The sequence below is a fragment of the Lagopus leucura genome, unplaced genomic scaffold, assembly GCF_019238085.1.
Source record: "Lagopus leucura isolate 7727_CA_CO unplaced genomic scaffold, USGS_WTPT01 Super-Scaffold_100157, whole genome shotgun sequence".
In the NCBI taxonomy this organism is placed as follows: domain Eukaryota; kingdom Metazoa; phylum Chordata; class Aves; order Galliformes; family Phasianidae; genus Lagopus; species Lagopus leucura.
In genome coordinates, this window is record NW_024962334.1 from 34,230,322 (window position 1) to 34,244,102 (window position 13,781).

The following is a 13,781-nucleotide window of genomic DNA, read 5'->3' on the forward strand; positions in this document are numbered from 1 at the left end:
GATCAAAATATGTACAATTCTCAATATACGGTTTTTTGGTCAAGAACTCTTACAGGACTCCTTTATTACCTGTCATTATTATTTTACATTATAATGATATACTAAGATTTGTTTCAAAAACATTAACCATTTACCAAACAAATCTGATGCTCCCATTTCAATTAAACTCTTATAGAAGTTACAAACACCTGATTTCAAATTTTAAGTTTTAGTTAAAAGTGGGTTTTTGAGTTACACAAACATTTTTATAAACACTAATTTGTAATTCTGTGCTTTGGTTCTTTAATTTCAGAATACCACAATGATTCAAAAATTGTTCTTTGCATAAGATATACAGAAATGTTCAGCCTGGAGCAACAGCAATTTGGCAAGCCACACTGTAAAACTCCAGAAAAAAAGAAAGAAAACTGATGCTTACCTTAGAAACACTGGTGACACGTCTAAAGCTGTGCCAATGCTATTGCTCAAATACTGAAGCAACAGTCCCTCAAAAATGAACATGTCAGCTCTTGTTTCTATTGTCACTACATTTCTATTCTCATGGATTGGAATAGTTGGTCAATGATTTGTAGGAAAAACTAAATCACAGTGGCTAAAGATTTCTGTATTCATCTTGACTACTAACAGCTTTTGCTAAAATTAAAGTTCCCTTAAAACATACCTATCAACCATCCGCATTCAGCCACCATTTGCCATTAAGGTATTCATACACGATGGGTTGACAAGCAATGATCTCTGCTGTTTAAGTCTGAGATTTTCAGTTTCTGTTTCCTAGATGCATTTCTTACAGTAAAAAAAGAACATGTATATTCTCTCAACTATATCCTAATTATATGGGGAAAATACTCCATACCTTTTTCTATTCCTTCATAACTTTTTTCACAGTGTGTTGTGCAAATATACATCAATTCATTTTCTAGTTCCTATCAGCATTCTGTTTGTATTTATATTACCTTCTGAGTCCAAAGCGCTTCCAGAGAAGGGCTTCGAGATGAAAAGCACAGTACATATTTGATTTAAAAAAAAAAGGCAAAAAACTCTTTCAGAAGTTTTTGGCATTGCGAAAGTTAAAATTTATACACCTCTACTTTCAGCACTGCAGAAGCAGAATGCCACCATACTGAAAGAAAAGTGACTAAACAGTTCAACTAAAGCTAGGTATTTTAGAACCTGAAAAATTTCCTCCCCTAATCCCAGAAAGCATCTGGGAGCACACAGAAATTTAATTTGGCTGAGGAATGCTGTCAAGCGCAGGTGGTTGGAAAATGAAAAGGATCAACATGAAGTATGCTGGTGTCTGTGTTGCATCAGGCAAGGAGAGGACAACTTATTTCTATGGTACTTTGGTGTTACCCAGCTCAACTTCTATCAGATATTCACAAATTAATAGTGAAATGAAATGCCCTGAAAACTTTCTAGGGTAAGGCTGTACTAGATATTTTCCAAAATGGGACCACACCTCTGAGGAAAAGTCTGTTAGTACCTATGTGGTATTTCTGCGCACATGAAAAGAAGCCCATAATAGGAAAAACTATAAATGACACTGATCAGAAAAATCTAAAACAATGTTTTAACATAGATCAGAGATTTTAAAACATCCATGAAAAAGTTATTTTTCTTGTGATAAGCCATTATGAAACCTACGCTGAAAAGAACATTCAGGAAACATCACTGGCCAAGGCATTAAACTACACTGGTAACTAAAGACACCAGAATCAGTTTCTCCATTGCTGGCTGCAAGTCATAGGCATGCATACCAGACACCTAAGAAATATATTAAAATAATTTTTTTCTGTGTCAACTTTTTTTCTTGTAGTTCCAAAAGGTAAGTAACAATTTCCATCCAAGTGCTGGTTGACACATTCAAAATTACCTTCTAGATCAGAAATGTATCGTTTCTTTCCTAACAGAGAAATTGCACATAAATTCTAAGTCTGAAAAATATACATTAAACACTGTAACTGCTAAAAAAATCACTGGCAGAGATGGTGGTATTTTCACTGGTCCAGAGAACAGACGAGTTTCTGGTTAAAGGGAATAACCTATCATTAGACTAATTGCTATAGCATGAAACAATAAGATAACATTTCAAGAACAGAGCCCTTCTTTAGACCTGAAATAGAAACAGCAGCTTTCAAATCTAAACACAATAGCCTGTATTTAGTAGTACACTGAAAGTACTGAAAGCTTGCAGTGCCAGGGTGTGTTTTTCTGTAAAACCAGCAACTTTTTCATTCTGCAGGATCACGTTCTTGCCTGAAGAATTTGAGCACGCAATATGTTGTTTAATTTTTTTCAAATCTACTTCTCTTACAAAGGGCATTACTACATCTAGCTACAAATCTTGCTCTGAACGGCAGGCATCTCTTTTCCATCTGCAAAAAGAAAAATAAATTTAATCTCCCTGCTTCAATACAGAACTTTGTGAAAGGACCAGTGTCAGAAGGCAGTTCTCCAGCACATCACCATAATCTCAGCAAGAAACTGCCAGAAGTAAGCTTGATTGAAAGTCTGCTCAGCTTTCTGCATGCGGTGCAAGGAATCACGGTATATAGAAAGAGATGCTTGCAAAATATTCCTGGCTCAATTTCCTACCAAATTATGATCTAGTCATATCCACTTCTTTTAATGCAGTTGCCAGCAGCAAGGTAAATCACAGAGCGACTGGGTTGGAAGGGACCTTGTATCTTCATTCAAAGTAATATCCTCTCAACTGCCAGACAGAATGAGAAAAAAACCCCAGCAATTTTCCTTCAAAAGAGTTAAAGATCTTTTAACTGAGTTTCAAAGTAGATCCAGAGTTTTATCTTTCTGATAAGAGCCAGTTAAGCTTATAAGCGAAGCTGTAATTAGGCATAATGATAGTGGAACAAGCAAATTTAGAATCAGGCATATTAATTCAAACTTCCTAAGACACCCAGCCTTAACAGCATTTGACAGCCTTCCTTATGAAGGGAGGGTTATTTCATTCTGAGTGTGCTGGAGCTACAGTGGAAGTTTTCCACAGCTCCTCTACCAGCACAAGCATTTCTCATTCAGGAAGGCCACGGTGAGTGCTGCTGTGGCACGCAGGGCTGCTGCTCTAGCAGCACCACTTCGTATTTCCATACTGCTCAGGAGGTTCAGTTCAAGAGACTAAGGAGCACAGATGCATCCCCAAATCTCCATCACATGTGGTATTAGGCCAAGAGACTGTGATGGAGAGTTACAACTTCCTTTCTTCCGAGTGGCTCAGCCACCACTGGAATGAAACACAACTGCCATGTTGAAAGCTTCTTTGAACTCTCATCATTACATTCCTCTAAAATCTGGAAGCAAGCCACAAGACTAAGAGTTCACGGCACACCTTCATTTAAATCAAGCCCAATCTTTTCAACACATTCTCCTATTATAAAGCAGACTGATTTCACTTTTACACAATTTAAATTACATAGGGCCAGAAAACTCCCAGCAAGCAGTCTCAGTGAGTACAAACACCACACACAACTTCATCAAACATTAACACTGACTTTAGGCATACAATTTTAGAAAACATGCGCAAAGACTGGCTACGTGCCTAGCGAACCTGCACCAGCGCTGCAAGGAAAATAAATGGAGTCTTGAGAACCGTCCAAACAGTAATGATGCATCCAGTAATAGTAATTTAAAAAAAAAAAAAAAAAAAAAAAAAGGATCTATACACCTCTCATTCAACAGGAAAAATATACGAAAACCATCTGCTAGCTTTTGAAGAAAGCATTTTTGTTGATTGTTAAAATTCTGTCAGAAGAATGAAATACTGCATCTTGTTTCATATTTCTGTTCTGCAATAAACACAAATCTCCTTCAATTATTTCAGTCTTTTAGCAGATAACATAGCTAATTTCACAGGAAAAAGTCATTCTACAGAAACGTATTAGACGATAACTGTGCTAAAGCAAGAAAGCTCTAACTCCCTTTAACAGTTCCCAATACTCTTTGATGGTTTTATGGATTAGGTTTTCTCATACATAACTTTGACAATCAAAAATCAGTATTTTTTAAATACTTTTTATACTAAACTCAAGAAAACGCAGATATAAATCAGCTTCTGTGGAAAATGGTCTGCAGAGACCTGGACTCCGAAGGATGAAACCAGTCACAACCAAAAAAGCCAGAAGACATAGACACTGAAGTAGAACAGAAACTCAGTGTGTCACTGAAACTCTCTTCTGCAGATGATTTCACACTCTAAACCTTTTCCCCTCTTCCCTAATCGTTATTTTTTGCTACTATTTACAACCCTAAAGGCTAAAGATAATTTGGAAGAAAAAAGGAAAAGTGCTCAGACTGTATGATTCAAGATCTACAGAATTCCAACACTTTTAATATCATAGCCTATAGGCAAATTTTTGCATCTTCTGCTTTCATGGATCTTTTTATTCATAACCTTATTAGCTTATTTACTTGCTAATTCACCTCATTTTCCTGATATTCTTTCACCTGAAACAGCCTTCATTTCTACAAAGTCTCACCTGTTTCAGAAACCTTTCTCTTTACCTTTTCAGCTGTCTAAAAATCAGTTTTCTTCCTCACAAATTGCCGTTACATCCCCATTCTCCCTTTACTGGATTACATGTTTTATACTGTAACGGTAAATATGTTCCAAAAGGCACTGTAACTGCTAGGTGTCCACACAAATAACATCAGAGCAGTAAGTGGAGTGATCACCAGACAGTTACATAACAAAGCCTTCTCCAAGGGGCTGAGGAACATTCTAGAAAAATTAAATCACAGTAGAGTTCTTAAACCCGATCCAAAATTCTAAATAAGAGTATTTTTCCTCTACTGAAAACTGCTTTCAGCTTTTACCACACTAATATTATTTGAAATGAGAAAAGAGCCCTCAACCCCAGGATTCTCAAGGACAGAAGTCAGCTACCTGGCATGGTGCTCTCCAACTTCTTTAACAGAGAAAAGCACAATGTATACTTTAACAGTTCAACTCACCAATAAATGGAATAGAAGCCAAGGAATCACCAGGCGGGGTGGAACCTGATGCTTTCCTTTCTTCTATCCGTTTTATGTGGACTTCCCTCCGAGCATCATTAGGTAACCAACAGGTGGTGTCCGAGGCTGCCTCTTGGTCATTGACTGCAAGAATGTAGGACTGATGCCTCAAAGGCTGTGGAGTTTGGTGGCCAGAAGGTGATTTGTCCCGCATGACAACTGCATCTTTGTCATTTCCTTGAACATCTGTTTGCAGAATTTCAGGCTCATGGGCATTTTCTCTTTCAAAATCATGACCCCTTTTCCTGATGGAAACATCTGTATTATCAGAGGTAGTTGAACTCTCACTTGTTTGTTGAACACGTTTGGCAGAAGTTGGAGACAAAGAGGAGGGTTGCATGGTTTTGCCCATTTCTGTTCTGTGATCTGGGGTACCTTCTCCTCGGGTTCTTGACTGTTGGTTTAACAGGCCACTCTGATGCAAATGATTTACAGTTCTTTGGTCTTTGCTGGCAACAACATCCAAACTCTGGTTAAGGGGAAATGATGGTTTTGCTGCATAGGAGGAATTCTTCAAAGAGCTACTTTTAGAACTTCTGGCTGTTGTGAGAGATGTCCTTTCTTGTGAAACAGCCATAGGTTTTGAAATTCCCCCAGGAGTTTGCAACTCTCGAGAAGGCTGCAACATTCTTATATCTGGTGAAACTTTCTGAAAATGAGAACCAGGCAGAGAAGCTCTACTACCTACTCTCCTACCATCTGAAATATAACCACTTGGAGCCAAAGGAAAATTTTGACCTCGAAGGGACATATGAAATGCATGTTGTCTAGGTCTCTCATAAATACCTCGCCGATCATCTTGTTCAGAAAACCCTGTCCACTTGTAAGTCTTTCTCCTATCTCCACTTGTGTCTGCCATAAGATTCTCAGAATGAAAATTTTCTACCATTTCACCCTGTTTGCTGAGATAATCCCATGACCGAGCCCTGTGATTCCTTGCACTAATTGAAGGTGAAGTTAGTGTATCTTGTGAAGCACTTCGTGGCCACTCTTTCATCAACACAGGATCTTCAAGTCGTTCCTGGGATACACTTCGCTGCCGGATCTGTGCAGACTGTGGAACCCTGTCATGAGAGGTGCTCCTGCGTCGTACCTGTGAAGCAGTGCGATTTGGCACCACTTGATTATAATCAGTTGTATTCTGAGAAGCTGCTCTTAAACTATCTAATCTTTCCTGTATCGTTCGGGAGCCATACATGTGCATGCGCCTGTTATCAACATATTCTTTGTAGGTTTTGTAATTCTTCCAGTCTATGTGCTGGTGTGAGGATGGAGAACTGTAATGATTTGTAGAGATAGAGGGAGAGTCTGTGGCTTGAACAGAAGGCCTAGTGCTAGGGATTCCTTCCGGACATACTACGTAATTTGAAGCCTTAATCACTGTTCCATTTGGATCACCTGGCCTTGTTAATGATGTCTGTGGAAGTACAATGGCAGTGGATGCTGAAGAAGATGGTGATGTGGTTCGTGCTTTTAGAGTGGTTTGATCTTTTAAGCCATATCTTATTTCTTCTGTCCTGTGTGATGGACCAGCATGATTATTTCTGCAAGATGGCAAATCTACAGCCTTCTCAGAAGGCACAATAACAGTCCTTACGGTTTCATTGCAAACACACACAGCTGTATTTGATTTTGCAATGTCTGTTGGTGACGGAGGCACTTGTATTTCCATTCTGTAAGCCCTCTCTGGCTGTGTCAATGCCCGTACTGGTCTGCTGACTTGCTGTTTCCCCAGTGAGAAATCAGAAGATAGCTTGTCACCAGCTTGTGCCACAACAGAACTGGCAGATGTCAGACGTGGATAACATATTGGTGGTGGTTCAGGTATGTTGTGGGCATTACCACTGTAAGCTTCATTGCCTTTCAGGTAAGCATCTTGGGAATAAGCCTGCGGACAGAAGATTCTGTGAGTATTACGTAGTAAAGGAGACAGAGAAGTCCCCAAATACAGCATTTGCACAAACTTCAAGAGATTGAACACAAGTTTGAAATTCACAGTATGTGTAATTTTAGACAAAATACTAGTTTAAAAAATTAAGAATAGCATTCCATCCCCATACTGAACACAAAACAGAATAAAGAAAATAATTAAATACATCCCCCCTCAACAATTCGGAAGCTGAACTGATGACCAATGCTAGGAGACAGCACAGGTAGAGCACTGAGTCAGGTTTGCCAAAAATCCATGAGCAGAAAACATAGCATTTTTCTCAACCTTTATTTTTGCTTTCAATCGCAATTCTACTAATATCCTTCCCATTTAAGCTTTGTATTGCTGGGGACCAGAATTTTACAGCAGTTGACAGGTTAAAATGCTGCACAATAAATTCAGCTCACACTAGAAAATTCTCTAGTCATATCATGTATAGAAGAGCTCAATTCACTTAGTACATGTGAAAGTACACACACAGATATACACACACACTCATCTAAGATGTCCTCTACATAAAAGCTACTGTGCCTAAACATAAAATGAATAAATTGAAGCAGTAACAATCTCTGTTGTGAGCCAATACCCTACAAGTAATCTTACATTTTGTGGAAGACAGCCAGTACATGGTACACAAATTTTACTGCAAAAATATGAATAATATGCATCATTTTAAACTTTGAGATACAAACACTATGAAAATCCACACATATTCACTACTGCTACAAATACTAGAACAAACTAAATTTCAAATTTATTTCCTTAGTGCTTTTATTTTCATCTTTATGCTTTAGAGCCTGACTCCTGAGAAAAAATGGTTATATTGAATGTAACACGTTTCACTAGCCTCATTTTTGAAAAGCAACATTTACCATTTTGAAATTAACAGCACATACAAAAAAAAAAAGTTAATGAGAAGCATACAGCATTTCTAAATGACAGTCCATTACTTAAAAACTTCAGCATGACTCCATTCAGTTTAAACATAATGAAATAAAGAGCCAGCAGCAGAGCCTGCCAATGCAATTGAAGATTAATATGATTTCTCAAAGCTTTCACACATTTAGGTGTGGTACCATATCACAGCATTTGCTCTCAAATCATAACATGCTCAAATCCAGAATATCAATGTGTCCTGTTTCAGTACTACAGATTACAGAAGTCTAAGGGCAGCCATAAAATTAATACAGAGCAAAGTACAGAGGTGGGTGAGGCATTTAAAACACTGGTGCAATAAATGTTACGCTAAGCATTAGTGAAATATTAAGGCACATTGAAAGAAAACCAACCAAGTTAACAGGCACAAACCACAAATTAAGATATTAGCATTATCAAGAGAATTCAGCTCTACCTATGTCATTTCCAACAAACTTGTCATTTCCTATTCTTGCTTCTCACAAATCACTTCAGAAAAACATGCCTTACAGAAAATCAGAAATGGCTACTGTATGCTTCTTACCAGTGCTGTGACATCCTTTGTAAACTGCAGCTGGCAGAAAACAGGAAAACATAGTAAAAGCTGCTTACAGATGTAAAGACAGAATTATGTTTTCATATTGATGTTGGATACAGCAAGCTAAAAATACAACTACACCGATTTCACTGGAAGGTACCAATAGAGGTAAAGGGCAGTAGAGCATAAAAAATAACTTCACCCTCCTTCTGAGCGTGTCCATCTCAGGATTTTATCTGCAGCTTGCATTTATCTCCTGCCCTTACAGAAAACAAAATACATTTGTGCCATTTTGCCTTGGTGCTTCCGTACGACTGCCTGTACAGAGCTCTGGTTCTAATAATCCAGACTTCCCTTCCACTACAGCAACATTACTGTCTCTCATTTCCCCTGGGTTTCTCCCATCCCTGCTTCCTGGTGACGAAACAACAGCTTTATTATGCATTTAAAACAGCACGCCCCTTCCTCACATACATCTCAACACGACCACAAGCTGTCAGCTGACTGCAGCTGCTTTCATGCCATACATCTGAAATTGGAGGAATGATGCTGCAGAAACACTCTGCTCATGTGATTTATTTTTCCTCCATTCGTAGTAAAAAAAAAAAAAACCAACAAAAAAAAACAACTAAATCAAGCCAGATTACTTCTGCACGTCACACATCTAATGAAGGGAAGGAACATACAAAGATAAATATTTCTAAATCTTTCAATAAAATGGTTATTTAAGATTGTGATAGGCAGTAAGAAAATGGAAACGATGCCAAAGAAAAAGAAAACAGATGGTAAGGAGGTCACTGGCATGCAAGATAAGCAAAAACAACCCCCCACCCAAATCAGAAAAGGATTACCACGTTACAGAGCTGATAAAAGTTTAAAACGTGGGATGGGCATATTATGTCAAGATAAAATACACTGACTTTATGCTTCTGTAAAACACGCCCACGACAGACAATGCTTCATTGACTTTGACAGCAGAAAGGCTGAATTCCAAAGCTGCTGTGATCTGATTGTAACTGCATACTACAAATGAGTATCAAAATCAACGCCTAGGTCCTGACAAAAATCAACCACAGATATTAAAACTTCTTCAGAAACAAACATTCCTACAGGGACCAAAACAAGGCTGGCTAGATTTTCACTGCCCTGCCCCCTCCCTAAAAAGAGCAGGTTTTCATGACTGCAGATATATTTGAAAGACTCTATTATTATGAACAAGATATTCTGATGAAAGGAGAAATATACTTCTTTTAATTTCATTCCACTCATTTCCCAAGAAATCATTAAAACAAACATAACCCTTCTTCCAAGAAAGATAAATTACATTAAGAGCTGTGATATTTCTGTAAAAGGAATATTTAAGCTCTGTTTCATAATCCTGATTACAGTCCTGCAAAGATTAAGCAACTTCCAAAGAAAGGCACGCATCAGAACTGATCTCTGTTCAAATAATGCCACACTGAATGATGCATTATCAACTTTTTGATTACAAAATATATTAACTGCTTCAATTGAAAGGCGATATTTAAATTTTTACTTTTTAAGTCAGTTAAAATGAGAAGCACACCAATATACTTGTTTGTAGTCATACACTGCTTAGTTACTTAGTGTATTTTGCTACAATATGTAAAGCACAGTTTGAATATTACTGTCTCATCTTAGTTTTTCTAGTGATACGTGAAAATATGAACTTTATCTGTGATTTCAACAGAAAGTTTACTGATAAGTAAACTGATAAAATCCCAATGAGAACTTCCCAACACAGACACCTGCCGTGCACCTTGAATTCCTATGGGAGCTGAATACTCAGCAGTTCATTGGAAGTTCTACCATGATGTAAAAATCAGTCTTCACATTTTTTACAGTTTTTTTCCCATCTTATAAAAACAAAAACAAAACCACCACCACAGCACAAAAAAAAAAAAACAACACATGACGTCAAGGAAAGCTCACCATACAACAATTCAGTAGAATATTAGTATCTTGGATGGATAATATTCTGTTTCTGGAATAAAACTACTGACTGCTCATTAAGAATTCAGCATGCTTCCAGTTACTGGGATCAATCTCTCTCTCACCTCACAATCTGCCTTTGCTTGCACCAAACCTGCAAACTCCGAAGAGTAAGGATGAATTACTTAGTATGAGTTTGTGCAACCAGATTTGGATTTTAACTGATGAGGTGACACAGTCATGCCTTATGATAGGAAAAATAAATTGTTTTAAGCAAATGAGACATTCTACACAACATTTTATTAACCCCCTGAAATTCACATGGATTTGCTGGTATTATTTCCCAATTGAGTCTATGTACACATTTATAAACATTATTAAGTTACACTAAAAATAACTTTCCAAGTGCACAGCATCAATTCATACAACACATCCTGTTCAAGACGGAAGTTCTGAAGAGTGGTATCTCTAAATGTGCCTGACGCTTTAAAATCCAGTGACTCATATGCTACGTCCTTCTTTATTTACACAATGAGCAATCAGCAAACACGTAAATTCCAACATGAATATATATCAAAATCCTGGCTCCCAATCCCCACAGACCTCCCAGCACAAAGTCTACTAACAGGAGTCAGCGCTAAGGCTCACCCAAAAGCGGGCTCAACATCAAATCTCTCTATAGAGTGCATTTACACGGCACTTTTGCATCATATGGAGAGCTTCTGAATGACTGAAGAGTGTCATCATTTGATCACCTCTTGTTGTGTTTTTCAAGTATTAAATCTGTAAACCTGAAGGTTATGAAATAGCAACGATTGATTAAATACAATTAAGAAAATGAACTACACGGTTCACTAAAATGTGGAGTCTACATGAAATCTCCGGTACTAACACATACAAGATTCCTAATTTCTGTCAAAAAAAAAAAAAGGTTAAAAAAGCTATACAAGTTTTATGTAGACAGATCTAACTCGAAACACAATCGTATTATAACCTCTTCCTCTTTTTGGTCTCAAAATGGTTACAAACAAGTTTTCTTTAAATAAAACCATAAATGGAGAGTGATGAAAGATTGCCGTTTAAAATACATTTGATAACCACAGACTGACATTATTGTGGGCCTTCTGGCAACAAGCAGGTATCGCAGTCTATTCTTAAGCTCTGAATTCAGGCACTGTTGTCCTTTAAGTGTACTTTTTTCTTTAAAAATAAAGGCTTCCAGCATATCTATCTGAGCCCTTTTTCTGCCATCTCTTTTTGGCAAGCTAAATGACAAACTATATTATTTTCCAAATGTCCACATTCTGCTCTTGCTTGATAAAAAAAATGTCTCTCCACTTTGTTTTCAATCTTGATTGTTGAAAAGGCACATTAATAACAGTTCCAAATTTTCACAGTATAGAACAGAATGACAACTTGCATAATAATTTTTCAATATCTCAACTGACACTGCTTTGCATGCATACAAAAAGCACATTTCTGTACCTTTATTACATAAAATGAAACACCCCAAAAAGCCACGCTTTTAAAGAAAAAATTAGCATTACATAATTGAGCTTCAGTCCTAATTAATTTTATTCTTTTGGAAGAAATCAGGAAGTTTGCTCTGCAATCTACAAAACTGTGCAAACCACCACTTGCTACGGCCTTTGACCATCATTTTCTATTTTTGCCTCCTAATTCCAGCTTGATAAGGCAGAGCTGTTTCCAACAACACTCCCACAAACTTGTTTTCCTTCCCTTTTTGTCATACCTGCTGTTTTTGTATTTCCATCTGTATGGGAACTGCTGGATCACAGCCTGAACCTCTGATTGATCACCTGAGGCGAGCGCTGAGTCAGCCATGGGAGCACAGGTGAAGGCAATTCTCCTGTGCTGCCGGAAGGGTGGAGCCTGGCTGCACCTCTCCTAAGGCCCATTTAAGAGCTGACTGCCAGTAGGGGAGGATCTCTTCTGGAGATCCACTCTGCTGGAGTTTTGTAAGTGAGCCCAGAATACAGGTAAGCTTTCTATCTATTCTCTTTTTGTTATCATAATCTGCTTTGCCTAACTATCTTGTTTATTTCATAATTATAACATCTTAATATTCATTGATTACACACCATCTAATTTGTGCATTCCTGTATTTCCAGCCAATCCTTGTTTTGTCTGCAAAGAAAAGCCACTTGTTCCTACCTCTCTCTTCTCTTTCAGCGTCCTCATCAGTTCACCTGAATTAGCCATATACACTTGCCTTACCTTAAAAATACATATAAACAAGCAGAATTTAAAATTCACAAAAACAAACAAGATGACCCAATGTGAACCTTGAATACTAGAACTAAAACTCTAGTGTTCTTACTTCTCTTTCCTTCAGGCTTTTTTTTTTTTTAATTCCAAAATGGCCTGAAACACTATAGGCACAGTTGTGGAAGATGGTCCTCTGCCCCTCAGTTCGCAAAAACATATCTGACTAACTTAGCTGGAAAATCAGACATCTGTGCTGAAATTCTGAAACTTTCCCAGCCAAAAGTGAAGCCACAAGGAAAATTTTAAATATACAAATACATTTGTTTGTTTAATCTACCACTCAGCACTAAGCTACCACCAACACTTTAATTCAGCCATTGCTTTGTCTAGCTGTGTCTCAGAAACTTTCACAGATGGAGCTACCATCTGCAGCAATTCCAGTGCTATAGTACCCTTTCAGTAAAAAAAAAAAAAAAATAAAAAAATTGCTACTATTTTACCCTTTCTGATGTCTAATTTGAATCTCCTAAGATGCTATTAAGAAAAATGCATCTCCATGATCTTGGTAACTATCCCAGTAACTGTGGATTGCTATTAGATCATCCTTTAGCCAGCTCTTCACAAGGCTAAATCCCAGCTCCTGAACCTCTCTTCTCACTGGCTGCGTGTTGCAGGACCCTGATCATCTCAGTAGTTAAAAAAAAAGTCCTGGACTTTTCCAGTTCTTTCTCACCCTCCTTGAACTAGTCACAGAGTTTCAGGAATACCACATCAGCATTTCAGGTGGTGAAAGATAACTTTCTTCATTCTGCTATCTGCTGAATGTGGTGCCCCCAATGCAGCCCAGCCTGTTATTTGTCTTACCTCACAACTGCACACTGCTGACTCAATGACCCTGCTGTCTACTGTAATCTCTGGCTCATTTTCTCCTACTCAGCCAGTTGCTTCCCAATCTGCACTAATGCATGAGGCAAATGCATGTCAAGCAAAGTTTATATTTTCCTCACTTAATGTCATGAGGCATTGGTTGCTCTAATTCTTAAGAATATCAAAGTCCATCTACACTAGAACTTCGTCATCTGTCCTTTCAGCTAATCTTCTGTGTCATTTGCTTCAAAATATAGTCTAATTCAGATCGCAAATTTTAAACTTTAGTAACAGTTTATATAATCAAAATATGCATGAAAT

The 13,781-nt window shown here is 37.7% G+C and overlaps 1 protein-coding gene across 3 annotated transcripts in view; it reads right to left on the bottom strand.

The window, feature by feature from the left end:
- ARHGAP21 (Rho GTPase activating protein 21) overlaps positions 1–13,781 on the bottom strand; it is a 106,685-nt gene that overhangs the window by 20,797 nt on the left and 72,107 nt on the right. For 2 of the 3 annotated variants that reach the window (XM_042888179.1, XM_042888181.1), the window contains 2 exons: positions 8,418–8,447; positions 4,969–6,916 (listed from right to left, as the gene is read on the bottom strand). In XM_042888179.1, the coding sequence (XP_042744113.1) occupies positions 4,969–6,916; positions 8,418–8,447 (1,978 nt within the window). The remainder of the gene's footprint in view (positions 1–4,968; positions 6,917–8,417; positions 8,448–13,781) is intronic. The other variant, XM_042888180.1, reaches the window with a different exon arrangement.